Source organism: Ilyonectria robusta (genome assembly GCF_021365365.1).
Source record: "Ilyonectria robusta strain PMI_751 chromosome Unknown BGZ61scaffold_1, whole genome shotgun sequence".
Classification (NCBI taxonomy): domain Eukaryota; kingdom Fungi; phylum Ascomycota; class Sordariomycetes; order Hypocreales; family Nectriaceae; genus Ilyonectria; species Ilyonectria robusta.
In genome coordinates, this window is record NW_025764435.1 from 202,312 (window position 1) to 227,859 (window position 25,548).

The 25,548-nt window shown below is 52.1% G+C and overlaps 10 protein-coding genes across 10 annotated transcripts; 7 read left to right on the forward strand and 3 right to left on the reverse strand.

Annotated features, from left to right (window-relative positions):
- Positions 1 to 145: 145 nt before the first annotated feature.
- On the reverse strand, positions 146 to 1,007 carry BGZ61DRAFT_436873 (uncharacterized protein). Its single transcript, XM_046244041.1, has one exon. It carries the CDS (start codon positions 778 to 780, stop codon positions 586 to 588), a length of 195 nt encoding a protein of 64 aa, XP_046111500.1. The 5' UTR covers positions 781 to 1,007; the 3' UTR covers positions 146 to 585.
- Positions 1,008 to 1,216: 209 nt separating this feature from the next.
- BGZ61DRAFT_1503 (uncharacterized protein) lies at positions 1,217 to 3,385 on the forward strand. Its single transcript, XM_046237360.1, has 3 exons — positions 1,217 to 1,767; positions 1,825 to 1,934; positions 1,999 to 3,385. The coding sequence occupies exons 1-3, from the start codon at positions 1,562 to 1,564 to the stop codon at positions 3,294 to 3,296; spliced, it is 1,614 nt and encodes a 537-aa protein (XP_046111501.1). The 5' UTR covers positions 1,217 to 1,561; the 3' UTR covers positions 3,297 to 3,385.
- Positions 3,386 to 4,430: 1,045 nt separating this feature from the next.
- Positions 4,431 to 5,659, forward strand: BGZ61DRAFT_321836 (uncharacterized protein; the record flags this gene model as incomplete). Its single annotated transcript, XM_046238948.1, has 2 exons — positions 4,431 to 4,689; positions 4,761 to 5,659. Coding segments are annotated over 2 exons (1,158 nt in total), but the record flags the coding sequence as incomplete, so codon positions are not given.
- Positions 5,660 to 7,252: 1,593 nt separating this feature from the next.
- BGZ61DRAFT_436876 (uncharacterized protein) lies at positions 7,253 to 8,601 on the forward strand. The gene has a single exon (XM_046244042.1). The coding sequence runs from the start codon at positions 8,074 to 8,076 to the stop codon at positions 8,590 to 8,592; it is 519 nt and encodes a 172-aa protein (XP_046111503.1). The 5' UTR covers positions 7,253 to 8,073; the 3' UTR covers positions 8,593 to 8,601.
- Positions 8,602 to 10,536: 1,935 nt separating this feature from the next.
- Positions 10,537 to 12,322, forward strand: BGZ61DRAFT_470241 (uncharacterized protein; the record flags this gene model as incomplete). The annotated part of the gene is made up of 2 exons (XM_046248054.1): positions 10,537 to 10,683; positions 10,757 to 12,322. The coding sequence occupies 2 exons, from the start codon at positions 10,537 to 10,539 to the stop codon at positions 12,320 to 12,322; spliced, it is 1,713 nt and encodes a 570-aa protein (XP_046111504.1).
- Positions 12,323 to 13,119: 797 nt separating this feature from the next.
- BGZ61DRAFT_436879 (uncharacterized protein) lies at positions 13,120 to 14,013 on the reverse strand. Its single transcript, XM_046244043.1, has one exon. It carries the CDS (start codon positions 13,838 to 13,840, stop codon positions 13,418 to 13,420), a length of 423 nt encoding a protein of 140 aa, XP_046111505.1. The 5' UTR covers positions 13,841 to 14,013; the 3' UTR covers positions 13,120 to 13,417.
- An 820-nt stretch (positions 14,014 to 14,833) lies between these two features.
- Positions 14,834 to 15,532, forward strand: BGZ61DRAFT_436880 (uncharacterized protein). Its single transcript, XM_046244045.1, has 2 exons — positions 14,834 to 15,212; positions 15,266 to 15,532. Exons 1-2 carry the CDS (start codon positions 14,868 to 14,870, stop codon positions 15,377 to 15,379), a joined length of 459 nt encoding a protein of 152 aa, XP_046111506.1. The 5' UTR covers positions 14,834 to 14,867; the 3' UTR covers positions 15,380 to 15,532.
- Positions 15,533 to 17,983: 2,451 nt separating this feature from the next.
- BGZ61DRAFT_511463 (uncharacterized protein) lies at positions 17,984 to 19,025 on the forward strand (the record flags this gene model as incomplete). Its single annotated transcript, XM_046252122.1, has 1 exon — positions 17,984 to 19,025. Exon 1 carries the CDS (start codon positions 18,174 to 18,176, stop codon positions 19,023 to 19,025), a length of 852 nt encoding a protein of 283 aa, XP_046111507.1. The 5' UTR covers positions 17,984 to 18,173.
- Positions 19,026 to 19,089: 64 nt separating this feature from the next.
- Positions 19,090 to 21,080, reverse strand: BGZ61DRAFT_337570 (amino acid permease-domain-containing protein; the record flags this gene model as incomplete). The annotated part of the gene is made up of 4 exons (XM_046239057.1): positions 19,090 to 20,152; positions 20,263 to 20,472; positions 20,539 to 20,746; positions 20,795 to 21,080. 4 exons carry the CDS (start codon positions 21,078 to 21,080, stop codon positions 19,090 to 19,092), a joined length of 1,767 nt encoding a protein of 588 aa, XP_046111508.1.
- Positions 21,081 to 23,289: 2,209 nt separating this feature from the next.
- BGZ61DRAFT_488418 (heterokaryon incompatibility protein-domain-containing protein) lies at positions 23,290 to 25,227 on the forward strand (the record flags this gene model as incomplete). The annotated part of the gene is made up of 1 exon (XM_046250109.1): positions 23,290 to 25,227. One exon carries the CDS (start codon positions 23,290 to 23,292, stop codon positions 25,225 to 25,227), a length of 1,938 nt encoding a protein of 645 aa, XP_046111509.1.
- Between the last annotated feature and the right edge of the window lie 321 nt (positions 25,228 to 25,548).

Sequence of the window (25,548 nt, forward strand, 5' to 3'; positions counted from 1 at the left end):
CAGCTCCACGCCTCGCAAGAAGGTGGGTCGCATGAGGCTGGTTACGAAACATGGCCGCGATGACCGAATATGACAAAAACAGGTCGTCAAGTCAATTGGGTCGGATACGGGAGATACAATCATATTCAAGTGCATTCCTACGAGAGTATGGGTTTCACTTTCAACCCCCAATGGTTCGTGTGGGGGTATGTCATCCACCTGCTATATAGGGGAGGTGTGAATGTGCAAGAAGTCCGGTGCTGAGGACCACCAGCATGGCCCCCGTTGTTCAAATAACTACCTTCGCCTCGATTGTTGCGGTTGGGTGACTTGAGACTAGCGGGTTGCCGACGTCGTCTCCTGACTGGACACATGTTTCGTTAAAGGAGACGACGTTATAGACGGTCACAATGGTATACGTCGTGTTGTACCACACGCAGATGTCGTCACTCTGTCCCTCGTGGAAGGTATAGGAGTTATCAGTTTCTCAAGTCTACGAAACCTCAAATCCTCCGGAAACCGACCCATCAATTATACCTTCAGCTGACTAGCTGATGGTATAGGACTCAAATTAATCGTATCCGTAAGCTCAATCCTGCCGTGCGATTATCCGAAAGGATGCAACATAATGGTGCCATGTATGCGCACACCATCTGCATACGAGGCGCCGAGGTAGGTGACCAAAAGCTGAAGGGTATCGATATCGGGGCGATTGATGTAATTGAAACCGGGCGTATGTATGCATCCACCACGTAAATTGGTCCGGGAGGAATGTAAGTTACTTATGCGGTTCGCCAACATTGAAGGCGACTGGATCTGCCTCCTTGTTGCCCCCACGTAGCTCCGCCCAAGGCGTTCGGGCGATCGGGGCTATGTTTCTCAGCCGTTTGGTGGATTTTCAAAGAAGCGACATGTTTATCTTGGAGAAGAATTTAGTTTCGATAGCTTTATTGGTTGAACCAATGCAAGTAGAGGGTGGTCAGATGCAGAGTCCAGAGCTAAGAAGTGCAGCCAGACACGAAATTATGGCACCAGGGTTTCTTCCCAACTGACGGGCGTATTTATCACTTAAATATTAAAGATACTAGCTTTAGGGCTTAGGGTGCTGTAGCTGGAGCTAAAAAAACCGCTAAAAAGCGGCGACATATACGCAAAAACTTGAACGCTGGTTGGTCTAGCCCAGTTGTTCTGTTAGTATTTTAGATATTTTAGATGCTCTGTAGAGCTCCCTGGCCGGTCTAGTCCCTACAACGGCATCCGACGTGGGCTTCCCTCCACGTTGGAGTCCACGTCCGCAGTGTTAACTTGCACATCTGTGACCGCGCCTCTTTAGCACTGCAGATTACCGCATGCACGACGTTATGGGAATTGCACAAGTCGCTTCACTACACCTTCTCAGTGGCGGTTAGGTTTATGACGTGTCACCTAAGAATCTCCAAGGTGGGCTTTAGGAGCCGGCAGAGTGAGGGGCGCTTTGTTGAGTTGCTGCTCAAATACTTTTCCTCGCCGTCGATGCCAAAATGTTACCAAGTGAGCTACACGGTAACCTCACAAATACCTAGTGAAGTTCTCTTCTGACGCCATGCCATATCGGAAAGTTCCGACTCCCGCCTCGATAGGCCTAAATCTTACCTCTCCTAATTACGGGTCACCAAATATCGAGACAGAAGAGTCCGGAAGCGATTCAGAAGGATCCGCGATCCGGCTTTCACACCCCGATTCAGAGGTTCTAGCGTCAAGCTCATCACCGCCAAAGTTCAACGGATTTCGCAATGGCGGAATTCCCAAGTAAGTGGTGCCCAATAGCCCGCGGCGTCTTTAGCGGAGGTTTAATAGTCGAAATAGGCCAAGCGATGTGTTTATCGCTGTAATGGGCGTTACTGGGTCTGGCAAGAGCTCCTTCATCTCCATGTGCTCTGATACCCCCGTCGAGATCGGACATACCTTTGAAGCATGTGAGTTACTGGAAACCACGAGACAAGGGGGGACACGACGTACAAGGATTCTAACTACAAATAGGCACATCAACCGTTGATGTCTATTCCTGCAGTCTTTTGGCAGACCGCACCGTCTATCTCATTGATACTCCAGGCTTCGATGATACTCATAGAAGTGACCCTGAGGTTCTCGTGGAGATAGCTGAGTGGCTCGCCGAGTCATACCGGAGCAAAATCCTACTTCACGGGATCATATATCTGCATCGCATTACCGACACCCGTATGCAAGGTTCGGCAAAGAAGAATTTGGTCCTATTCAAAAAGTTGTGTGGAGAAGATACCCTGCAGAAAGTGGCTCTTGCAACAACCATGTGGAATATGGTCAATAAGCAAGAAGGGCTTCAACGCGAGCAAGAGTTGATGAACACGCAGGAGTATTGGGGTTCGATGTTGAGTAAAGGAAGCACCATTCACCGACATTATCACACACGAGAGTCGGCCATGAATATCATCACGCAGCTAGCCAGTCGTAACAAGCCATTCGCTACAGACCTACAGACACAGCTCGTGGACCAGCGTCTCACGCTCGATCGTACATCCGTCGGCAAAGCACTTCAAAGTGAGCTGCTGACACAGAGGCAAATATGGGAAGAGGAGCTTGGTCTCATCGGCCAGCACGACGAGCGCGTCGCCCGGATGGAGACGAGGCTACGAGAGCAACAAGAGAAGCATGCTGCACGCGAGAACCTACCGAAAAGAGCAGCTGGTGGTCAAGCCGGAAATTCAAGGTCGGGGGATAGAAAAGAGTTCTCACAAGTTTCAGTAGCGATGTTTGGATCTGCTCGAAACTCGTCAAAGGCTGCGTTAGAGGAACTGAAAATCGAAGCGCAGGTGGATGATACGACCGAAGCCGCTGGAGAGGATTCAAATGGCTTGAACGACCTAAAACCCTTGGATCTTGCCGACGATTTGGGCTCCGTCGTGGATCCTCCGGATGTTGCACAGTTTACTGATTCTGGCTACGCTTCCGTCGGAAGAGATGCAGGGCCAATGTCGGATGAAAAGACGATCCTGACGCAGCTCGCTGTTGAGCCTGATTCAACCAAGTCACGAAACGAGGACATGGACGACACCGCCACCGTATATTCAATTGCCTGGAGTGTTCCGGAAGACGAGTTAGATACATACAAGTCAGAGCTTTCCGAGGCCATCCTCAAGAACCTTCGTCGCCACGTTTCCGATGTTGAGCTCCTTGAATCCCTCGCGACGATTCTGCCATCTTCACTCAAATCATTTGCCCTTCGTTTGGGATGCCCAGGCTCAAGCAAAGCGGAAAAGGAGGTCATGTACTTTGTTCACAAACACAGAATGTGTGTATGACTTTTTTTCCTCTCGATTCTTGGGCTGAAGCCATCCAAAGCTAACTGTGTCACAGCGACATCGCACACCGCTTCAATGATGCCGCAAGGGGTATTCCGGAAGAGGATGTCTCAATTTTCCCCGTGGAAAAGTTGGAAGAGGCAGTCGTAAATAGAAATATTGGTCAATGGCTGCAAGATGTTTTACAAGATAACGCGATGGAGCGCGAGGACGAAACTCGAGATGCAAGGCCGGACTGGAACCAACAACTGGACGCCCCCGACGAGATCGAAGAGCAGCCGTCTTTGCCGGATAAGCGGGGGTACCGAGACGCTGTCTTCAATTCAGTCGCATATAAGTGGTTGATATCAAGGCTGATCAAAGCGCTGGTACTGGCTCCTGTTGAAGAGGATGACTTTTGCGCTCATATTCAATCCGAGATATCGGCTTGCTTAGAGCAGAAACGGTCTGTCAGCAGCAAGAGGGCGTCAGAGAGGTATACAATGTTGTTTGTTGCAGAGTGGGATCCAATGGCATTCCTACAGGAACAATTCCCCGACCATTCCAATGTTGGACGCCTTATGCATGAAGTTCTTACATTGACAGGATCTGCCACGGACGCACAAGTTCTTCCATGTGCTGAATACGTCCGCCAGACTTGGGAAACAACTGGACCGGCCCTTCTCGCACTCTTGATGGATGCTTTGGTGTTGGAAAAGAAGGTGTCCGGTAGGTGTCACCAGCCGCGACTCTATCACTGTTTTCGGGGACTGACTTCGTATAGGAGAGCTTGGGGATAAATCGGTCGTCAAGTGCCTCTTCCGAAAGTCCCACCTCGACGTACAGGTTGAAGGGACTGCAGATGCTATTGCAGAAGTTGGGGAGCAAATTGGCTGGCTTGGAGCTGCCCTGCGTCGGTCATGCACAGAATCTGGTCTGGCAACTTGTCATCCCAAGATTCAAACGTATGTTGCAACCGCCGGACCAGCAATTTGCACCATTCGGTTCGCCATGGAGAAAATATCCGCCGATACCAAGCCTCCCGGTGCTGGGCAATGCTGGCATGAGTTGTTCCAAAACCCAGTTGTGGTGAGAGGCTATCCAATCCCAAGGAGGACTCAATATGATTCGGGGCTCGAGATTCCACTGAATGTCATGTCGGGGTTGACCAAGTGCCCGCGAATCAATCGTTTCTTGGGCAGCCACTTTCTGAAAGGATTCTCAACTGCTCTAGTACCGATGAAGAGGCTCAGCGACGCGATCCTTTGGCATCTCTACTACTCTCCAGATGGGAGTAGACTTCCGTACCCGGATCTGGATGCAATGGACCTGGACCACGTTGATACTAGCCTAAAGGATCTAACAACAACACGACACATTGTCGGTTGGTGCTCAGAGGCGAAGTTCTATGCTGGTAAGTTTCGAACATGGAAAGGCCACAAAGTCTTTTCTCGGTCCAAATGCAGTGCTAAAACACCTTCCCAGGGGCTGCGGGGATGAATTACGCCATCAAGCCTTCACAACTTCAACGGCCTGGGCGGGACTTTGCTTTGGAGAAAGTGAGCTTCTCCGTGGGCGAGCTCGTGACCGGCGGGTGTACTTTTGGGATAGGTCGCAAAGACATCCATGTGCGAATCACTCGCGGCTCTTACAAGGCGAAGCTGGAATGGATTGACCAGAAATACGTCACCCTCTGGGACGTCATCGAACATCGCGGTTGGCTGGTGAGCGGGAGCGCAGCCCTCCTACACCTACTGCGAACGTCCCTCGAATCCTCCAGAGTGGACAAATTTAGATCCGAGTTCCTGTTTGAGCAGGACAAGTTCGAGGAATCGCCGAATCCCGCCACGCTTGGTTCGGCCGTGGATGTCCTTTTAAACCCCGTAAACCAGAAGCTCAAGCTCTACCCCAAGGACGAGTACACATACACTGAAACGAGGATTCTGCCGAACGGTCAGCGAGAGGCGATCACGAAGACCGTCACGTCTCAGACGACACTGAAGGATCGAGTGGAAGAGCTTTACGAGACCCTGGAGAAACTAATTGATCACAACGCTCGGGCAGAAGCCTCGTACAAGGGCGTCAACGCGAAACTTCGCCTGCACGACCAGCTTGATGGATGGGATTTCGCCGACATTGCCACGGATAGGGACCCTTTCTATCTCAGGAAGGCAACTCTGCCTCTCCATAAGCTGAGCTGGGCCGACTTCACGAAGGCGATCCCGGCCATCAACCTGTTTGGAAAGGGCTTTGGAGACATAATTCGCGCGTCACCGATGGGGCACGACAATCCGGCCGCTATCTGTCGGGGGTGGGAAACAGTTCCGACGAAGAGCCATCTCCTTTGCATCAGCGTCAGCGATCTTCGAGACATTATTGATCGGATAGGCGACCAATGGACCGACCCCATCACCCTGGCCCCCGGCATTACATGGCATAATCCATTTCCCGAAAGCCCGTTTCATGAGAATTGCCTCTGCGGTGCTAAAGGGATAGCGTCGCAAAGGCACATCCACCACCGTATTCAGGAGCTCGGGTCGTCTAAGACGCGATTTTCCGTGTCAAAACATGTTGTGGATCTAGCCAACCACCAAAACGGCGCCGTGATATTTGGGCTACGCCCCGAGTGGAAGATGTCATGGGGTTTATCGGCAGCTCCTGGGTCCTCCGAAGGTGAATCGTCTTCCAGGACGACAATAGGGAATAGCGGAACCTCCGAGCGTTCAAACGGTGACAACAATTCTTCTGGCTCGCTATCGATATCCACTTCTGCTAGCCCTGGACACCAAGAACAGGGTAGCTCGAGACATTTTTCGGGTAGTGGGACGAGATCATGCATTGGTTCGACCAGCGACGGATCCAGGTCCTCTGAGACACCGAATCCGAACTTTTGCAATCCGCCGCTCAACCCGTCTTCGGTAGCAGGTGTTACGAGGGAGTTTTCTTCGACCGGAGGCGACGACTCTGAGGATCTACAGGGCGAAAAGAGTGAGAGGCCGTCACGGATGCGTACAGTTGTAACAGTACTTAAGACGGCGTTTCGAGGACGCAAGCCGAAGTAAGGCGGCGTGTTATGCGGGCCGAGTTGATTCGACCCGAGTATAGATGTAGTGTTATTCGATCATAGCGTGCTCGTGCTGAGTTGTCGGATCAAGAGCCCTAGGATCCGTATTTTCTAAAGGCCATCATATGTACCCACTGAGTCCAACTCCTACGAGTCGTCACCCGGGCTGAGGTTCCGAAGGCGAGAAGTATTTGACTCATGCGTACGCGGACGGATAGGGGTTGGAATCAGAAAATTAATGAGGCGAAAATGTTTCCCCATGAGAAATCCTGCGTCCATGAGACTTTCTTGCGGCTGGTATCGTTCACAGCGATAGTGCTCAACTCACCGGACAGTACCTGGACGGTCTCGGGATTGAAACAGATGACACCCTCACCATCTATGCTCATATTTCATTGGATTCCCCAGTTCTCTCAAACGGAGAAGTTGCAGGCATCTCAGTCAGCACGTTGATAGGGGGCTTTTAGTCCTATGCGGCATTGGTCGTCTTTTATGGAAACATTTCCGGAGAAGATACAATGAATCAGCATACACAAAATCACCAAGCTGACCGTAAGAGTAGATACAGGCCCAAGGTAGTTGGCATGAATAAAATTTTATCCTCAGCATTTTGAGTTACCGACATATGGTGTAGGTGACGGGGCACCTTGACAGGCGAGGAATGCATTCGATGGGTGATTAGAAATGATTGGTTTCTTAAACTATCTGCGCCCTTTAATCAACCTGATATGTTAACTACACAAATTTCAAGACATTCTCGACGCAATACGCTATCCCCATGTAGCCAGAGAAAGCTCGGTGAACACACTAAGTCTATCAACCAAGCCAAGGACTATTTTGTAGACGATGCGAAAGAGCCACCGGGGAGATAATTCGTTTTTAATTACGGAGATTCGGAACTGAAATGCAGGAGCAGCAGTCCTGTCAGCCAGAAAACGGCCGCAGGGCTCATTTTAGTTCCCAGTGCGAGCAAATGCGCTGCGGTCATGTATCTGTTCCCTGTGACAAGATCCCCTCAAGGCTGATTCCACTTCGCGGGGCAGGCGTCTCTCCTTGTTTAAAGTCGACAATTGATTTTGGAAAACGCCCAGCACGGCGGTGCACCGGGAGTAGCCGATCAACTTCACCAGCGTACTGTTACTCCGCAGCTGTATCACGCTCCTACCGAAGGAGATATCCAACGTCATCCGCTTCATCGTCCGGCTCTCTAATCGCAGGCGGGATCCGCATGGAGTTCGGACCTCAATCATACCAGCTGGCTACAACTCGGTCCTCCCCCATAATGAGAATGACAAGTTGTCGGGGCTATACTATACTAATACCGGTCTAGCCTTGGCCGTGGTTTTGAATCTGTTTATGAAAGATGCAGCCCTCAATATTATCGTCTGCGTCACGATTGGTATCACCTTGGCTGTCAGCATGTTGACGTCAAAGTGCAGGTCGGTGCTGCGTTTCCTCGCTTTACGACGCACAGGCAGATTCGTGTAGTCGGATATGCCGTTTGTCAACTTCTTCTCACTCATCTACGTCGCAACAGCACGGGGAAATTCCTCCAGCCATGCGTCTCGAAAACTATGCCACACTCTGAGAGATTGTAATTGCTGAGCTGGTTTTCATGAAGATTCATATTGCGGCGACAGGAGTCGCGGGACAGCAAGCGAGGCTGCGGGCATTGATGGCGTTGGAGGAGGCACTTATGCGGGCGCAGGTAAGATACGTCCTTGGCGTTATACAATGAGAATCACGACTGAAGTTTTAGCCCTGTCAGGCACAATCGCAGGCAAATCGAAAGGGAAAAGACGCTGGAGAGGAAGTCGATCATACCGATTTCCACACTTCAGCGGATGTCTGTCATGGTCTTCACGACAACGCCGGGATGAAACCGGGTCGGTCCGCGAAGCCGAGGGACCTTTGAGTATTTCTCTACCAGCCGTAGGCGAATTTGTCGACGAGGGCCTCGGGTGGAAGATCCATCGCATTTTCGGAAGAGGCCATGCTGACTGTCGACAACCTGCAGCCGAGCCCGTCCAAGGGAGTGTGGAAACAATTCATCACAGTGGCGCACGGTGTCTTGTTGAGGCGTCCGGCAAGGATCGGGTAGTGTATGTACTACGGGGGACGCGAGAGGTGGGAGGCCAGATTGAGCACGTTTGGCGGTCAAGCATCAATCTGGTGGCTGTGGTAAGTTGCGTGTGGTTGGATGAGTTTCAGCCAGGTGATGCAGTTGGGACATACTATTGCTTTGCAAACTAGACCGGTCTGTCAAGAAGCAATGAAAGTATGAAGTACTGTTTGCTTCGAGGACGCCCTGCGGCTGACACTCACCGTTATTATACGCTCAGGTTATGTTTGCTATTAGTGGCCGTCAGGGATCAATGTGGCGTGTGATAGCTTGCATCAAGGCAGCAATTTCGTTTTGATGGAGGATGGCCAGGCTGTGGTTGGCCATGGAAGTTGATGGATGCCCAGAGACTCCGGCACACTTACCGTTGGGTGGGATTCCAGGTTCCAGGCTCGCATCTATGTCTCACTGCGTAGATTAACAGTGAGGGTGTTTTGGAAGCCGGTGGTACTGCCGCTGATGAGCCCCTACAACCCCGAGGTTGATATGATTCTGACAGGCATGTCTCGGGGAGATCAATAGTTTTAGCCGAGGTGGATATTTGTGTTGGTGGCAGAGGGGGGGGGGGGGGTAGATTGCAACATCTAGCAGCGCCATGTCAACGGCAAGTGTAAATATGCGTATGTGAGCCAACAGCAGGTTCAAGGCTGAAGAAGTGCAGTTTAACGTCGAATCACCAAATTAGACCCCACTCCACCAACACATTGTGAGGCACATTATGAGACTCGTAGGAAGGTATGTGGAGGTACGGTCAGCTTCCCTCCCGCCATCAATCTTGACGCAGCATCTGGAGGTTGAATGGACGGGAGCTCCACGTCTGCCCGACACTGCGACAGTGAACCACAGTCAGTGGGCAGTACAAGGATCAGGTACCATAAGCACCTCGTGGGTACAAGGATGCGGTGCCTTGGGCGCGCTGTGGATCAAGTGCCCCGAAGGTCGGGCCCGTCTGGAGGCCAAGTACCGAGCCCTACGGATGACCACCTGCAGCTGCTGCAGCACATTAGGCCGAGGGGCGGCCCTCCTAGGCTCCTACAGCGCTGAAGCCCCGTAATAGTGACAACTGGAACCTGGAAACACCCCCACAACTCCCACAGCTCCCCCGGCAGCCTGGCGAGGTAGGTACCTATTGTAGCGAGGTACAGTCCCGATAGCTTACCAAGACGTCGTCGTCATTTGACAGTGCACCAGCCGTCTTCCTCATTTCTCCCCTCTTCCTCTTCCTCCTTCTATTCTCCTGCTTCCTCCAGGCCTAGCTGTCTACCTTAGCTGTCTTCCTATCGCACTGCCTTGCTCTCCGTTTCGTTTGCATACCGCTCTTCCCTCGTCTCGTGCTCACGGGCCCTTCAATTCCGCTTGTTTGCGTGTGGCGCATGCGCGGGGGAGCTGCATGAGTCTCCCTCCTCCGTGCTTCTACTCTTAGACCCCCAACCGTTCTTCCGCCGTCGATTATCTTCCAACGCCGACCAACGGACATCACACAGAGCTCCCCAAGTACATGCAACCACGCATGTTTTGGCAGAGCCCATCGGTCACTGTGTATTCACGTACCTAGCTATCTGTCCTTGATTGCGGGCACACGCATAACCATCAGCGTCGCCTCACGCTCTTAAACCCGTCTCCTCCGCCTCGGCTGCTACTACAACATCGTTGCTCGGAGCATCCGTCCCCCATTCGCCACCACTGCCCGCTGCGCTGTCCGCTGTTCGCTGTTCTGTCGTCACCCGCTCCGAACCCGAACAACTCCACCCGACCGACACCTCTCCTACCCGATCTCGCCGCACCGCACCCTTCCAGCCATTCCTCCTGTCGACATCCTTTAAGCCGCATCTAGCTCAGTCCTTTGTTTGCTGTGCCACGTTCAGAAACGCGCCGTCTTATAACCTCCGGGGACGCCTGACCCCTCAACTCGCACCCAAAATCGACCCGATCCAAAGCCCAACCACAGCTGTCTTCAAGCAACACTCAGATCGGCTCGATCCGTCAGGCTGGCGTCCCGCGCGTTTCGTCTCGCCGGTCTCGCCGTTGGCCTTGGTTTGAGCGCCCTGACAGCCTACCAGCGCAGACAGGCGCAGATGGCTTCCCAGGACACCGCCCATGATGGCCACCTCGATGCGACCGCTGGCCGCGATGTCGTCTTCTGCCATGCGTGCTCTCATGAATGGTATCGAGACCAACATGGCCTCACATGTCCCAGTTGTAGTGGCGACATCACTGAAATTGTTCGTTGCCGCATTCCCCACGACTCTCTCGTTGTCAATATCCTTTGTCCTCCTCACTAACTTGTCTTGCTAGATTGATCCTGGAAACGATCCCCGCGATCTCGGCCACCGCTCCTCGGCATCCACATCCCCCGAGCTCCCTCCCCTTCGGAATATCGACGACGATGACTCGGATCCGGACGAAGCTGATATCACTGAGCAACTTGGCCCCCACGGTTTTGCCTTTCGCCGCAGTGTAAGGGATGGCCCGGATCACCATCACCATCACAACCCTGCCGTTGACCCCGTTCTCGAACGCTTCCTTAACATGGTTCAAGGGTTCGGTCCACCTCGTCGGCCTGTTACAGGCGGCCCTCCTTTCGCTCCAAATCAATCTGGCCAGCCCCCGAATCAGCCCGGCCAGGAGTCTTTTATGCAACCTCACATTCACCGAACAACCTTTACATCGGGGACCTTTGGTGGAGGGACAACTTCCGTCACGATTGTTTCCGGACCGCTCCATGGAGGTCAAGCAGGAGCCTCTCCCAGAGGCCCTGGGCCAGATCCCTTCCAAACGTATGCACCGTCCTCTCCGAATCGACCTCGGCCAACGGGCGGTTTACGAGTCACGAGCATATCCATGACGATGGGGGCTAACCATCCTTCCAGAATCTTTTCAAACCTCGTCCAGGATATGAGTAACCCTGATGATCCCAACACAGCAGACCCCGAAAACTTCAATGTTCCCGTACCCGCCTTTGCAAGAAGTCTGCACGATATCCTAAATCTTCTCAATCCTGGCAATGCCATGGCTGGCGACGCAGTCTACTCCCAGGAGGCTCTGGATAGAATCATCACCGGCCTGATGGAGGCAAACCCCCAGTCTAATGCGGCTCCTCCTGCGACGGAGGCGGCGCTCCAGAACCTACCCCGGAAGCCAGTAGATAAGGAAATGTTGGGCAATGATGGTAAGACAGAGTGCACCATCTGCATCGATGAGATGAAGGAGGGCGAGACGGTAATATTTCTACCATGCAAGCATTGGTTTCACGAGGCATGCGTTGTGCTGTGGCTGAAGGAGCATAACACCTGTCCCATATGCCGAACTCCCATCGAGAAGAATGACCGCGGGAACAACAGCAATGATAGCCGCGGCAGCGGTAACCCCGGCGCAGGGCAAAGCTCGCAGAGGCCACCTCATCGTCGAACGTCTACGGGAGTGTTTCCAAGCGGCTCTGGTTGGATAACGACCTTTGGGGGCTCATCTGAGACGCCGGATGGTGGTCAAACTCGCTCGACGCGGATTACACGGTCACCAAACCATACCCCTTCCTTCCATGATGCATTTGGCAGCACGCCGTTGTCCCAGCGAGAGCGAGAGCGCAACCGGGACCGGGGGACAACTTCCGGATTCAGCTACGATACTTCACGACTACAACGACGTAGCTCCCACTCTCCAACGAGTCCTCGAGCAGCGGGTCCTGAGGAGCACGCAGCCCGAATGAGGCAGAGAAGCCCTTCACAAAGCAGCCGCCGCTCAACGTCGGACCGAGACCAACGACGACAAAGCGGCGGCCATGGACCCATTAGCTGGCTCCGTGACCAGTTCAGTAGGGGAGGACCTGGCGGTGGCTCATCCCGCGACGGAAGGCGACAATAGGAGATGAACGTCCTCCTACGTGATTGATGCGAGGTTAAAGGAATTGGCTAGTCCAGCCGGGCTATAAGGAATTGGCCGGTTGGACTAGCCAAGCTATAACTGTGAAAGAAGGCCACATTACGACACTGGAATATTCGGTTACGGCTTGAGTTGGCATGGAAAATGAAGGTATCCAGCTGTGGCCGACTTATTCTCTACTTAACCCAGGTCCCTTTTACGGGGTCGAGAAGTGGCCACCCAGGGCTGCGAGTGTATTGGATGTATCACATAAATGAAGTTAGATGGGGTCAGGGCTCGAGGATCGGGGCAACTGTTCGGACGAGGACTCGAATTGCGAGCGGCATTGACTGAACATTAGAGATACCCATATTAAAATGAAGATTGGAATTGCCCCTCGGTTGTTTTTGGCGTGGATTGCAACTATCTTCCCCAGATGTAGTCTCCGAGATTCCCTTTCAAGCGACATGAGGCGTACCAATGCTGTCCAGACCAAGCTCATGATTAAAGTTGAGGACAAGCTCGAGCCTAGACTCCGGGCCGCTAGTTCCGGCGACTCGCTACTCTGGCCAATCGGGAGAATAGTAATTAGAAACGTGAGGGTGTCGGACAGCTTGCCCTACGCCGTCGCCGGCAGTAGTAGCTCGGGAGATTTTCTTGCTCCGTGTCCCAAGAAGGAAGGGTTACATCACTTGCCAATTCTCGACGCTCCGTTCAAAGTACGCATTGCTTAAACAGACGCAAGTAGCGTCATGCAGGGGCAGAAGCAGGGGTACTCAAATCGAAGTGCCACCTTGAGCGCCACCAACAGGATCACGAAAGGAGTGTCTAACTAATTTACGAGCCAGACGCGTTCATAAAAGAAGCTTAAATGTACAAGGTTTCCTAGCTTGATGGAAGGAAAGAGAATTAATCTAGCAAAACAATGTTGCGCCCGAGCTGTTCCAATCCTGATGAAGCCCCCCATCATATGCCCAATTCCCAAAACACCGAAATCAAAGTGTCAATAGCCAGATAATTACATGCCCGTGCTCATCTGGGTGCAGCAGACCCTTGCTTCATCGTAATTTGTGTGGATGGCGGTGGCGGTGGAGACGTCTAGACGCACCTAAAGCAACGACTGTCGTAGAGCGGCCCCGAACCACTCTCCCTGGCGTCTTTCATGTACAATGCCTCCTCGCTATACAATACACATAACCCATCCTGGTAGCTGAGGGAGGCACATTTGCCGTTGTTGAAGCAAGCCAGGGCGCAATCGCCTAGGCTAGCCGTGACGCCCTCGACAATCTTGTATTGCCGTACGGCGCCAGCGTCGGTAATCTTGCCGCATGGGAAGTCAAAGGCGGCTTCTGCGAGGTAATTGCACACCGGGGCGTCGTCGCTGCCACTGCTGAGGTTGTCTGGGTGAGTGACTGGAACTTGGTCGGAAAGCGTCGACTTGGTAATGGCGGCTGCGTTGGCTCCTGAGAGTGAGGAGATGGCGATGGCGAGACCAACGCCGAGGATGTGGAGAGAAGGCATGTTGTGTGTGAGAGGGACGGGTGCAACACGCCACTGATGAAGATGGTACTAGATATAATAGGCAAGTCTTTAGAATGAATTTGATGTGCCGCAGAACAGAATTTGCATCCAGTGTGAACAGGGCACCTGGCTCCTTATATCCTCATGCATCTGTGGACATACATGAAGTCCAGACTACGACGTGAATCCCTGGCCTGCATGAGTCTAGGGAGATCGGCACGGCCTGGGTCCAAGATCCAACGTTCCAGACCACCTCGTGTGAGTCGTGTCGTACATCATCCGCATGAGAGCCCTCTACGAACGTGTCACACTGGTTGGTTGATGGCGTGGACGGGGCCGCTAAAACCCGATACTTACGGTGGCCGGGATGGATACGGGAAAGGCTGGGCCGATTAAGTTAAGTCCCCGCGATGTCACCTGTTAGCCCCGACTTAATTTAATGCGTTAAACAGGCCAACGAACCGCCACCAACGGGCAATACGACGGCTAACACAGCGGAGCGAGCCGCGCCGTTTGGTTTGTGTTCCTGGCTCTCGTGTTCCCCAGAAACTCCCGTGTGGATACTCACAATCCGCCGCTACCAAAGTCGCGGGCGGTCAAGTGGGTCGAGAAATACAAACCAAAGGACGGCTGATAAAAAGGCGACCACGAATCAGGGAAATAGAATTCTGCAAGATGTAGCAATGTTCCCCATTCGGGAACTATGAGTTGGGTTGTTTATTAACAGCGGACTACGAACAAACTGGAGCCTCAAATTTGTAGGGCCTGACCAAACGCTCTAGGGTAGCCCGATTTGAGAGACGTCAATATCCCAAGTGATGACCACTTACCTATGGCAAGAACCAAGGTGCTGCCTCACTGCGTTAAACAGGTGTCGATATGCATAAACGTTTAGCAATACCCCGCTATCGAGGCACAGCATATCAACCTGATCAGGCGGCCATCTCTCAGCCGCACTACTTCCTCTTCCTTAGATCGCGACTCCCATTATCCCATCGTCCGTCAAAAACCAGATCATACTGAGCTGATGGCCTTGGCGCTTTCCCAGGCGGCGTCGGTCAAGGCCGAAATCAGGCTTCACCAGGCTTTGAAACAATTTTCTCTCGCGCTGGAACCTCGACACCAGGCCGAGTTCAACATCTTCAAGTCTCAGAGCGCCCCCACCTTCGAAACCGTCATTGAACTCAGCATCCAGGTCAGCCGAGACGGGAGATATCAGCATGCGGGTGGCTGGTTGCCGAAGTTCGGTCCTCGGTTGGAGCCGTTGCTACACCGGATCCAGTTGTTCAGCACAGCTGGCGATTTACTCATTGGCGGCTCTCAAAACTTGATTGCGAGTGGAGTCTGGGCCTGCGTCAGACTGTTTCTCAAGGTGAGAGAGGTGACCTTCTCTGTCGTGAGAAATGAACAAGCTAACCATCATAGGCCGCCATCGGATACCTCTCATTCTTTGACAAGTTCTCACTCGTTTGGGACCGCGTCGGTCAATCGGCTTTGATTCACGTGAACCTTGCGAGGATGTTTCCCCAATCTCCTTAATTACAGACTTTCATGTGCGAATACCTCATCGTCATTGTTACATTCTGTCACCAAGCCTTCCAATTTGTGACTCAATCGCGTCTTAAACTAATAGCATCGGCCCTTATGCTGTCCTTTGACCAGCAATTCAAAGACTTCGAGATTGGACTCGAGCGATGGGCTACTCTTATGAATGGCATGGTTACGGAATTGACAACTCAAATACACGTCGACAACGAACGTGCCCTTTCGACACAAAGCAACCGCCTTGCTTCCTTGATGCGAATCAACAGGGAACGACAGTTTGAAGAGCGACGATTACGACTGCTCAAGAGGCTGTCGCCCTCCCAGGATGAATTCGGATTCATCTGGCGACGTGAGCAGAAGAAGGGATCCGTGGACTGGGCTTTCCAACAAGATGAATACTTGGCGTGGAAAAAAAGTGATACAAGTGCGACACTTGTCATCGTCGGAACGCTGGGTAGTGGGAAGACGGTAGTTATGGCCAATTTGGTCAAGGATCTCTACAAGTCTTCCGACACCGAATCTAGCCAAACCAGCCACACTGTCGTCGCATCATTCTTTTGCCAGCACCAAACCAAAAAGACGCTGGTTGCCGAAGTCATCATTGGAAGCCTTGTCCATCAGATTGTAAGGAGTCTGGGTCCCGACGACATTGACCTACTACCACTTTCGAATATTAGCACCACCTCGGATGAAATGCCGATCGATTTCCATGCCATTCTTAGTCGTATACGACAAAGTCGGCGTCAGAAGGACCGGCGATATTTCGTTGCAATTGATGCCCTGGATGAATGCCCCGCAGAAGAATCTTCCATGGTTATCAAAGAGCTGGTTAGAATGACCAAGCATCTTCCTTTGTCCATTGTTCTCTCTGCTCGCAGCGAGTCAGTTCTTCTGGACCGTCTATCTCGATTACCCCCCGTATCGCGTCTCTCCATGGCCAACTCTACGAAAGACTTTGAGATTGCACAGTACATCGACAGGGAAATTGCCGTCCGCGTCGGAGACGGAAAACTCAATGCGGATATTGTGAATAAGATCAAGTTTGTGCTCACCTCCGCTGCCCAAGGCATGTATCTGTGGGTTGCGCTTCAGCTAGAGACAATAATGCCGCAACACGGCGGACTGGTTTCGCAGGACAACATACTAAGCATGCTTGAAAACCTCCCTAGGAACCTTCATGAAGCTTATGCGCGGGGATTGGCTCGGATCAATGACAAGCGCTACGGATCGCGAATATTCATGCTGGTAGCCGGCGCAGCGCGACCTCTAAAAATAAAGGAACTACGAGTGGCCTTGAACATTACCCCATGTGAGACATTTTGGTCTCCTTCGTCCATGGTGCTGGACCCGAGTTCACTTGTCTGGAGCTGCGGCGGCGGACTGTTGGAGATTGACGAGTCAAATGACGCCGTCTACTGGATACACCATCGCGCCATGCGATGCCTCCTCCACCAGAATTTAGGCAACGATCCCCCGGAGATACCAAAAGTACTTAGAGGCTTCCAGTTTCAGCTTAGTGACGCTGAGCGAGAGCTTGGCCGAATCTGCGTTACCTTCCTGAGTTTCGACGTTCACGACCGTCGTGTCCAAGTTAGGAGGCCTATGCTTAGGTCTGACTTGGCAGTCAAGGTAATCAATGACTCAATTCCAACCGACTCCTGGATCGCCAAGTTTAGGCGGCCACAGGCTTCGAAGCAAGGAGGGTGTGTTCCCTTAGCCATCGACATCAGCAGAGTGGCTGAGACACTTGGGGGGATTCAGATCGAGGATCAAGAAAGCTTCAACGATTTCCTTGCATATTCTCAAGAATACTGGATACAGCACTCGAGGGACTTTTGGAACTATCCGCCACAATCCGAAATTGATCGGATCTGCGAGGGCTGTTTCGCCGGCTGTTCAACCCCGAAATGACAGTAGCTACGAAGCCCTTGGCTCTGGACGATGGGGACGTGGACAGTGCAATTCTGTGGGCCTCAAGGAACGACAATCTGAGCGTCTTTTTTCATTTTACCAGTGGCCCAGGCAAAATGTTGACCGAAACACCAAACGAGTCAGTTGTAGATCGGCTGTCCAAGTTAATGGCGGACCATCCATCAACGTTCAAACTCCACGGCAAAATGATGACAATTATTCTCCAATGGAAACTAATATACTGTGTTCATCAAAAGGATTTTGAATATCTGACCACATACATGGATGTGTTGGTCAGACTCAGCCAGTTCTCCTTGGATGGGTTGAGCGCGTTCCACTTCGCCGTTCAACCTCCCCCCCAACTCGACACAAGATTGCCAGATAATGTGGATTGGATCCGTGTCCAACTTTTTAGAAAACTTTTGGACCACGGGGCGGAACCTACGCAACGACTGACAGATTCGCCTCATAACTTACTCTATTCGGTCATCGACAACCGCTGGACGGGATGTGTGAGGGTGCTGATGACTGCCTTTAAATCTCAAATACGGTCCCCGGCTATGAAAAAATTCAACCAAGGAGGCACAACCTTCTTGGTCTCGTAATCGAGAAGTTTCGATACAAGAGAAGTGGATTGGAGCTCGTTGACTCTCTCTTGGGTCCATTGGGCCAAGATCCAAGCGGTAGCTACTATAATCGAAGGCACGAGAACTAGATATCCGAGTCTGGGGGAGTTCCCTGGCCACATGATTTCAGGGCAACAGCCAAGCCCCCGTTGATTGTCGCGATTTCATATCGATGGTGGGAGTTGGCGCACCTTCTCGTCTCCCATTCGGCCGATGTCAATTGCGAATATTTCGGACTTGGCCAAACTGGAATGACACCTCTTGGACTCGCTCTTAGTTCATCCCTTTGGGATAACAGAGACGGCGGTTCTCTCAGCCTTTGCCAATTCCCTATCGAACAGGGGGCAGACAAGTCGAAACTATCTAGAATGGTCTCAAACTCTGGGTTTCCCGGAGACCCTCCACTGTTTATTGCATTACGAACGAGTTTGCTCAATGCGGCCCAAAATGATGGGCAAACATTGCAACTGGATGCAGTTTTAGACCTATTAGCACCTGACGGCCCCATTGACCTCAACACTCGCACATTCTATGGCTTAACGCCCCTGGGAATGATGACTCAGTTCTGCAAGCTTGACTCGATGGAAATCCTCTTGTCGAGGGGAGCAAATCCAAACCAAGAGTTCGGTCTCACACATACGACCTCGAAAACCTACCTGTCTCTATCGTATCTCCTCGAAGATGGCAAAAATTCCGAAACATCACGGCACTCGGCCTTTTCGCTCTTGCTGGAACACGGTGCTTCTTTATGGCAACCGATTGACGGGTTGAGCACAATCGAGAATGCGATTCGCCGTAATGACGAGGGAATCATCAGCCTGATCTACACCAGTAAAGCCGGTCGTAAGGCGATCGAGAACCCACCTTCAGGGGAATCAACAACAGCCGCCGATTTGGTGGCTGCCTACGAGAAGCAGAGAAGTGGAAAACGGACAGGTTGTGGAAGGGAAGAAAAAGATAAGGTTAATAAGTTAGGTGATGTATCATGTCCTGGTTGTAGGCTATCGCTCATTTTCAAGCATCTCTTTACTATTTACTTAGAGATACAGCAGTTCACAAGCAGGCTCGAGACTTTAGTCAAGCCTCAATGTGACCCCTCTTAACATTAAACTTTCCTAATACACAGAATTATTCTTAACTTGGTGCCGACAACTGTCATCGAGCCAACTAGCACATGATGCGATAGGCCTTTTTCCAAATTGGCCAATTTAGCTGCTCTTCTCGCTCTTGCTCGGTAGCAATGTGGACTCGGAAGTACCGCCGACCTGTGGTAATATCCATATCGCTTGCTCGAATAAAACCGGTCCGGTACCACAATTTGTGGATAACATAAAAGAGCATGATGATGGGGAGAGCCATGACCCGGAGGAAGAAGGCCTGGACTCTAGTGCTGGCGCTGTTATCGTCCAGCTTGATGGGCGAGATGGCGATCCAAATCTGCGCAAGGAGAATCAGGGAATAGCCAGCAAGCCCGAACCAAGACCCCTTAACGCCAACAGTTGAGCGGAAAGGGAGCTGCTCCAGAGGGCAAGCTGCATGAGCCCATGCCGCCCTAAAACGGATGTGGCAGAGGCAGATGCTCCCCCAGGTAAAGAGCATGCTGAGGGTACTGATTGATAGAAGCCAGTTGAAGACGGTGCCGTTGGCTTCCAGGTCGGCTAAGAAGGCCAAAAGGCCAATAAAAAATGCAAGGAGGATAGCCATTAAAGGACGGCCTTGCTTGTCAACATATGCAAAGATTCGAGGCGCGTGAGATTGCTCAGCGAGCGCAAGAAGTGTTCGAGACGAGCCATATACGGAAGAGTTGCCAACCGAAATGACAGCAACGAGAATGATGCCGTTCATAATGCTAGGCAGAATAGTAGTGCCGGCGCTCTCAATAGCAATAACGAAAGGGCTTGCCAGGGCGTCTGCGCTGCTTTTGCCACCCAAGAGACGGGGCTCGTTATAAGGGACGAGAAGTCCAACAAGGAGAAGCGAAACACAATAGAAAATGGTGATGCGCCAAAAGACCTGCTTGATGGCGGTAGGGAGGGACTTTCGGGGGTTGGCAGTCTCGGCCGCGGCCAAACCGATCAACTCGGTCCCGGCAAAGGCAGCGGACGATGTGACGATGACGGTGCAGAAGCCCTTGAAGCCATGGTGAAAGGCGCCAGGGTTCTGCCAGTATTGCCAGCCAATATAGCCGCTTTCAGGGTGGCCGCCAATATTAATAACAGTAGCGAGCAAACTATGACAGGTCAGCTTGACTGGTGTGTGAACTAGCTCATGAGGCGTGACTCTTGAAGCTAATGCCTACATGAGGGGGGCATGAAGAACAGGGGAGAAGGGAGAACTTACATGAAACCGACAACAGCCGTGACCTTGATGATTGAGAAGATGAATTCTGCTTCACCATATGCCTTGACTCCGAACAGGTTGATGATGATAATAATTAGAAGAAATATCGCAACGAAGACAGATTTGCTGAGGCTTTCGTTCCAATAACTAATTGTATAAGCTGCAGCAATAATCTCCATCGGCAGCACAAAGAGCCACTGGAGACAGTAACTGTGCGGTGGAGTATCAGTTTCTGCAACAGCACGAGGGCAAGAGTTAGAGTCGTAGAAGACTTACTTCCATCCCATGGCAAAACCCCACGAGGGGTCGAGAAAGCGGGTAGAAAAGGCAGAAAAGGAGCCAGCGACGGGGAATAGCACGCAAAGCTCGCCTAGTGACTGCATTGTGCAGTATTGCAAGAGGCCGAGGATGAAGAATGCGAGAAAGAGGGTGGCCGGTCCGCCGGTGGACAGAGAGCCGCCCGAGGCAACGAAGAGACCGGTTCCTACGATGGTTAGAAATAGTTGTTGTCTGTTGCAAGGAAGCAACTTACCAATGGCACCGCCAAACGCAATCATCTGCAAGTGTCGGCCTTTGAGTTCCCTCGCGAGAGCTGTGTTGGCCGTCCTCACATTTGCCGCACCAATGTCGTAGTAATGCTCGCCAGGCGGCACGAGCGGCGCGGGAGTCTGTTTGTAGCCACCATCGCGACTCTTCATAGGGCGCTTCTCAGCGCGGCGGAAGCCGTCGACCCAGTTCGTAGGCGTATTACACCGACCCGAGCGCTTGGTCGAGATGTTCCAGGTGGCGCCTCCCTTGTCCGGGGCGCCGTCTCCCATGTCGCCCATCTCGATGATGTCGACATCGCGGGTGAGGATGATGTCGCCCTTCATGGCGAACGGCGGCAACTTGGAGAGACCTGGAGAGATCTGGAGAGACGATGGATAACTAACGGCCAGTATTACCGCGTCGGATGCCACGGGGGCGATTAAAATAAAAAGAATCAAGATCGACAACCCTGAAAAGAACCCTTCCAGGTCAGGGGTAACTCTGAGCCACCAGGGACATCCCATGATGCTACTGTGTTGGTGGGCTATGTATGGTGTCTGTGTTTAAGCCTCTCTGGGCGTAGTCTCGCTTAGATTGAATTACGTAGCAGCTTCGTTGGAACAGTTGCGAGTGGTCCTGACTCCGTACTTAACCTTAATTATTTACACGAGTCGTGGGGAATCTCAGCGGTTTTCCTTTACGTGATGGCAATTCTGCATAGGGCTAGACTAGAGCACAGGGTCAATAGCCATGCATGTCAAGAAGATCATGATGCTCACTCATATATATGCAAGATAAACGTGAAAACATATACCGACGAAGACGAAGAACAACTCATCGAGCTCTCGCACTGTGAGTAATTCTGAGCAGCTTCCATGAAGTTCTTAGCCTAACACGACCGCAAGGGGTTTGCACCGTCAAAACGCCACAGTCCCAGCTAGACGCTAGACAAATCGGGATAGCTCGTCGCCGGGGCATCGAAGTGAGGCTGCCGGTGAGCGTCTGTGCGCGCAATTTCACAGTTGATGCGCCCTCTGCATCGCATTCGCAAGCTGAGACCGGCAACCTTGCCGAGAATTGCGACTTTGCAGTTCTTGTGTAACCCGAATAAAAAAGGGCACGGGGAATCGAGCCAATAAGAGAGGTATGGAGTGTGCGAGGAAGAGAAGCTTTCTGTCCTGGTTTTATTACGCCCGTTGAGAACACAACTGGTTTCAGGCCTGAGTTCTGTTCCCGTGATTGGTCGACAATTCCTCTCTGTAATTATTCACACACACACACAAGTTATAACCGCTCCATCGCCGTGCAGGGATATTCGCCGCCGGCCTCTTGGAAGCTGGAATACCCACGTGGCGCGTCGTTTACTACTGCAACTTCGTCCACAACCGCAACCACGGCGAGTCATGAATGTGGCTTCAACCCCCGGATACTTGACCCCGTGAGTAGGGCAGCGAGCCGAGCCTGGACTGGCAGGTGGGCTTGTCGTGTGCAACCCACTCGTTTTGTCCATCGGGTAAGGACTGAGAATGAATAGTCCAGAACGCATTCTCAAAGGCGTTCGTCTCTACAGGGGTCTTGCGGAGGTGATTCGGAGCATGAATCGCCCATCAACTTGCGGCTGAATAGTGCAACCCACTCGGGCGTTGTTGTTCACTACCCAAATCCGATCGGTTCCTTTTGTTCTCTTGGCAAGTGAACCAATCCCAAATCTGGCAGTATTCCCAATCCAGCAATCCACCGCGAGTCGCCGCGGCGGGTTTGAAGCATTTTGCCAATTAGTCAAGTGGTCGAACAAATACTCAGGAGTTTGGAGAGCTGATGGAACTTGCGAGGGTTCCAATCGGCGATACTGGTGCTGTCGATCGGGCGGAATGACGACGGAGCGAAGAGGAGATAACTAGTGGAAGAACGGTCACCCACAACCAAACACTGGCGTGGGTGGGTAAAAGGTGGAGGATGAACCGATGTAGTTTTCCTAAGAGGCAACACCTTTTTTAGGCAGGGATGAAGGAATGAGGGAATGAGGCATCTTTATGAAGTCAGCCTGCCTCAGTAGGTCAGCTGCCAGATTGCTACAGCCTACAACAAAGGTTAGATTGTGTACAAGCCCCACAGATGACCAGAAGTAGAGGCATCTGTAGCCAAGGCAGAATCTCTGTACATCAGGCGGCATAATGACTTCACTGAGCCAGAGGTAATTTATTGGAGGATACAGAATGAGGTGCTTACTGCAAGTAATTTGGCGCGAAAGTGCCTTGGCTAGTATTTGCCAATGAAAACTATTCGGATACAGAACGGTCTGTAACGGAACGCCTTGAAACCCCCCTGCACTGTTGCGCCAACAGCCAACATCAAGTGGTCCGCAACCAACCACTCACGGATGAATGAGCGGCCGGATAATTAATGCTCATCAGGCAGCTTTTCTGTTATTTGGCTGCGCTCATCCTTTCTTTCATTTTCGCATTTCCCCATCGTTGAACGGTATCGGGTGCTACCACCATGTTCTCTCATAAGCCTCTAAACCGCCAACGCACCGAAGTCAGGCTCGTTCGGTTTGCGCCCGAACTCAATCTCGCACAGGATATCGAACTCGAGCTGTGTCATGCGTCCCTCGTCGATAATACTACGCACTACGCAGCTTTATCCTACGTCTGGGGCGATGTCAACGATGCGCTCCAAGTTCGAATCAACGGCGAGCCGTTCCTCATAGGTCATAATCTTTATGCCGCGCTCGAACAGCTGCGACGCAGGAGAGTCGATTCATGGCTTTGGGCCGATTCCATCAGCATCAACCAATCAGACCTCGAGGAGAAGAGTTGGCAGATTGACCAAATGCATTCTATTTTTGCCCAGGCCGACGTCGTTTATCTGTGGTTAGGCCCAGGAAACGCGGAAAGTGATAGGGCCATGGACTTTATTGCACGCATCGGGACTCAAGCGCTCAGCTTGGGAATCCCAAACGTAAAGACCTACTGGAAACCTATCGAAGAGGTAGAACGTTACATTACCGCAAGACCGCCCTCTCAACATTCAGATGCATACGACCTCGTCGACGGTTCTGAACTAGCCGTTTTCTTCTTCGATCTATTGCAGGAAAGTGGTCTCATGTCCACAGCTTCTCAGAGCGGCCCTTTAGAATCGGGCATCATAAACCTTATTCACAGAGAATACTGGTATCGTGTCTGGATAATTCTAGAAGTAACGGTCGCAAAAGATGCGCGTATCATGTGCGGAGAGAAAGGCGCATCTCTTGATGTCTTCGACGCGGCAATACTCGCCATCACGCACTGCCGGGCGGGGTATTGCGACTCTCACCCGGAGTACCGGCTTTTTGGACGGAATATCTCTGGAGGACTCTGGAGAAACACCAAGCCCATTTTGACGCGGCAAAAACGCCTGCGCCATGAGCCGGTATTCTTGGCCGACATCCTGGTTCAGCACGGCCATCAGGCAAAGCGCCCGTTCTACACTGCTACTGATCCTCGCGACATCGTCTTTGCGCTGCTGGGCGTCATTACCGACGGGGAAAAGATGGGCGTAACGGCAGATTATACCAAGTCATTTGTCGACATCTTCTCTGCCGTAACACGGGCGCTGATTCGCGACGGAGACGCAGGTTCTGAGGCGTACCACCTTGATCGCTGCGTGCCAAGGGTCGACAACCAAGACGGCCTACCAAGATGGGTTCCTGACTGGCGAAAGGTCGGACGCTCGGGACTTCGTCCATCATTCGGTCGCAGGAAGGGGAGTTGCACCGCTGGCGTGCCACCGCCGTCGTACGCCGCGTGTGACGACAACTGGAGAAACCCCTTGGTCCTTCGTCGTGCTGGATGCAGGGTGGATGTCATCACTGAAGTTTTGCAATTGCCCCCCTCTGCACAGCTCAATCCTGAGTCTTGGCTCACTTCCGTTGTTGGCTTTACTGGGTTAGGCCCTTCGACTGATCCCGCAGAGGACTATGTTTGGCGAACCGTCTTCACGGGCCGCCTTCATCCTTACATCCCTTCAGAGGAAATCTCTCGGCTCACTCGCAAACTCCTGCGTCAAGAGCATATCGAGGTCAATGCTCTGACCCAAGACCAGACCGAATTCATCCGTGACTGGCCTGAGAGCTTTAGTCTCATGGGGGAGAAATCTTCCAACATGAACGAGCAAATGGCGGCATTTAAGCAAGTCTTACTGGAGCTTGCAATCGTTGATGGAACGACACTTTTCAAGACGGCAAAAGGTATGCTTGGCTTAGGTCACATCGTAATCCGAGCAGGGGATATGGTGACTCTGTTGTGGGGTGTGCGGGCTCCTATAATCCTGCGACCACGAGAGGATGAGAGGAGCAGCAACGCCTTTGACTTCATGGGGGACGCATATGTGGACGGAATCATGGGTGGCGAGTTCCTGGCGACTGAACCAACCCACGTGGAATTCGATATCTATTAACTTAGGTGTCAGTGCGCTCCTATATCTCAAAACACCTCTCGCTCTTTATTCACACCAAAGTGCAGCACCGAAGTCGGCCAGAAGTTGCGTTGTCGCGAAGCAGGCGACTCCAGCCCTACGTTGACCTTGCTCCTCTATAGGTTAGGGGATTTTCTCGTATCTTTCGCTCTGTCGGAGCAGACGCGGTTGGGAACAGATGTAATCTCTGCTTCTCAGACAGCCGATCATGGATCAAGGCCAGCTTCATGAAAGACCACGATGTGATTGCCCTTAGGAGCACAAAGACGGCCGCACACCACTTGAAGTTGTGTATAAGCGTGC

Excerpts from the sequence above, each read along its gene's own strand:
- BGZ61DRAFT_1503 (XM_046237360.1), top strand. The coding sequence starts at position 1,562 with ATGCCATATCGGAAAGTTCCGACTCCCGCCTCGATAGGCCTAAATCTT. Across the intron at positions 1,768-1,824 it reads CGCAATGGCGGAATTCCCAA|GCCAAGCGATGTGTTTATCG; the intron begins GTAAGTGGTGCC and ends TAGTCGAAATAG. Across the intron at positions 1,935-1,998 it reads CGGACATACCTTTGAAGCAT|GCACATCAACCGTTGATGTC; the intron begins GTGAGTTACTGG and ends AACTACAAATAG.
- BGZ61DRAFT_436880 (XM_046244045.1), top strand. The coding sequence starts at position 14,868 with ATGGCCTTGGCGCTTTCCCAGGCGGCGTCGGTCAAGGCCGAAATCAGG. Across the intron at positions 15,213-15,265 it reads GCGTCAGACTGTTTCTCAAG|GCCGCCATCGGATACCTCTC; the intron begins GTGAGAGAGGTG and ends TAACCATCATAG.
- BGZ61DRAFT_436879 (XM_046244043.1), bottom strand. The coding sequence starts at position 13,840 with ATGCCTTCTCTCCACATCCTCGGCGTTGGTCTCGCCATCGCCATCTCC.
- BGZ61DRAFT_436873 (XM_046244041.1), bottom strand. The coding sequence starts at position 780 with ATGTTGGCGAACCGCATAAGTAACTTACATTCCTCCCGGACCAATTTA.
- BGZ61DRAFT_436876 (XM_046244042.1), top strand. The coding sequence starts at position 8,074 with ATGAGAATCACGACTGAAGTTTTAGCCCTGTCAGGCACAATCGCAGGC.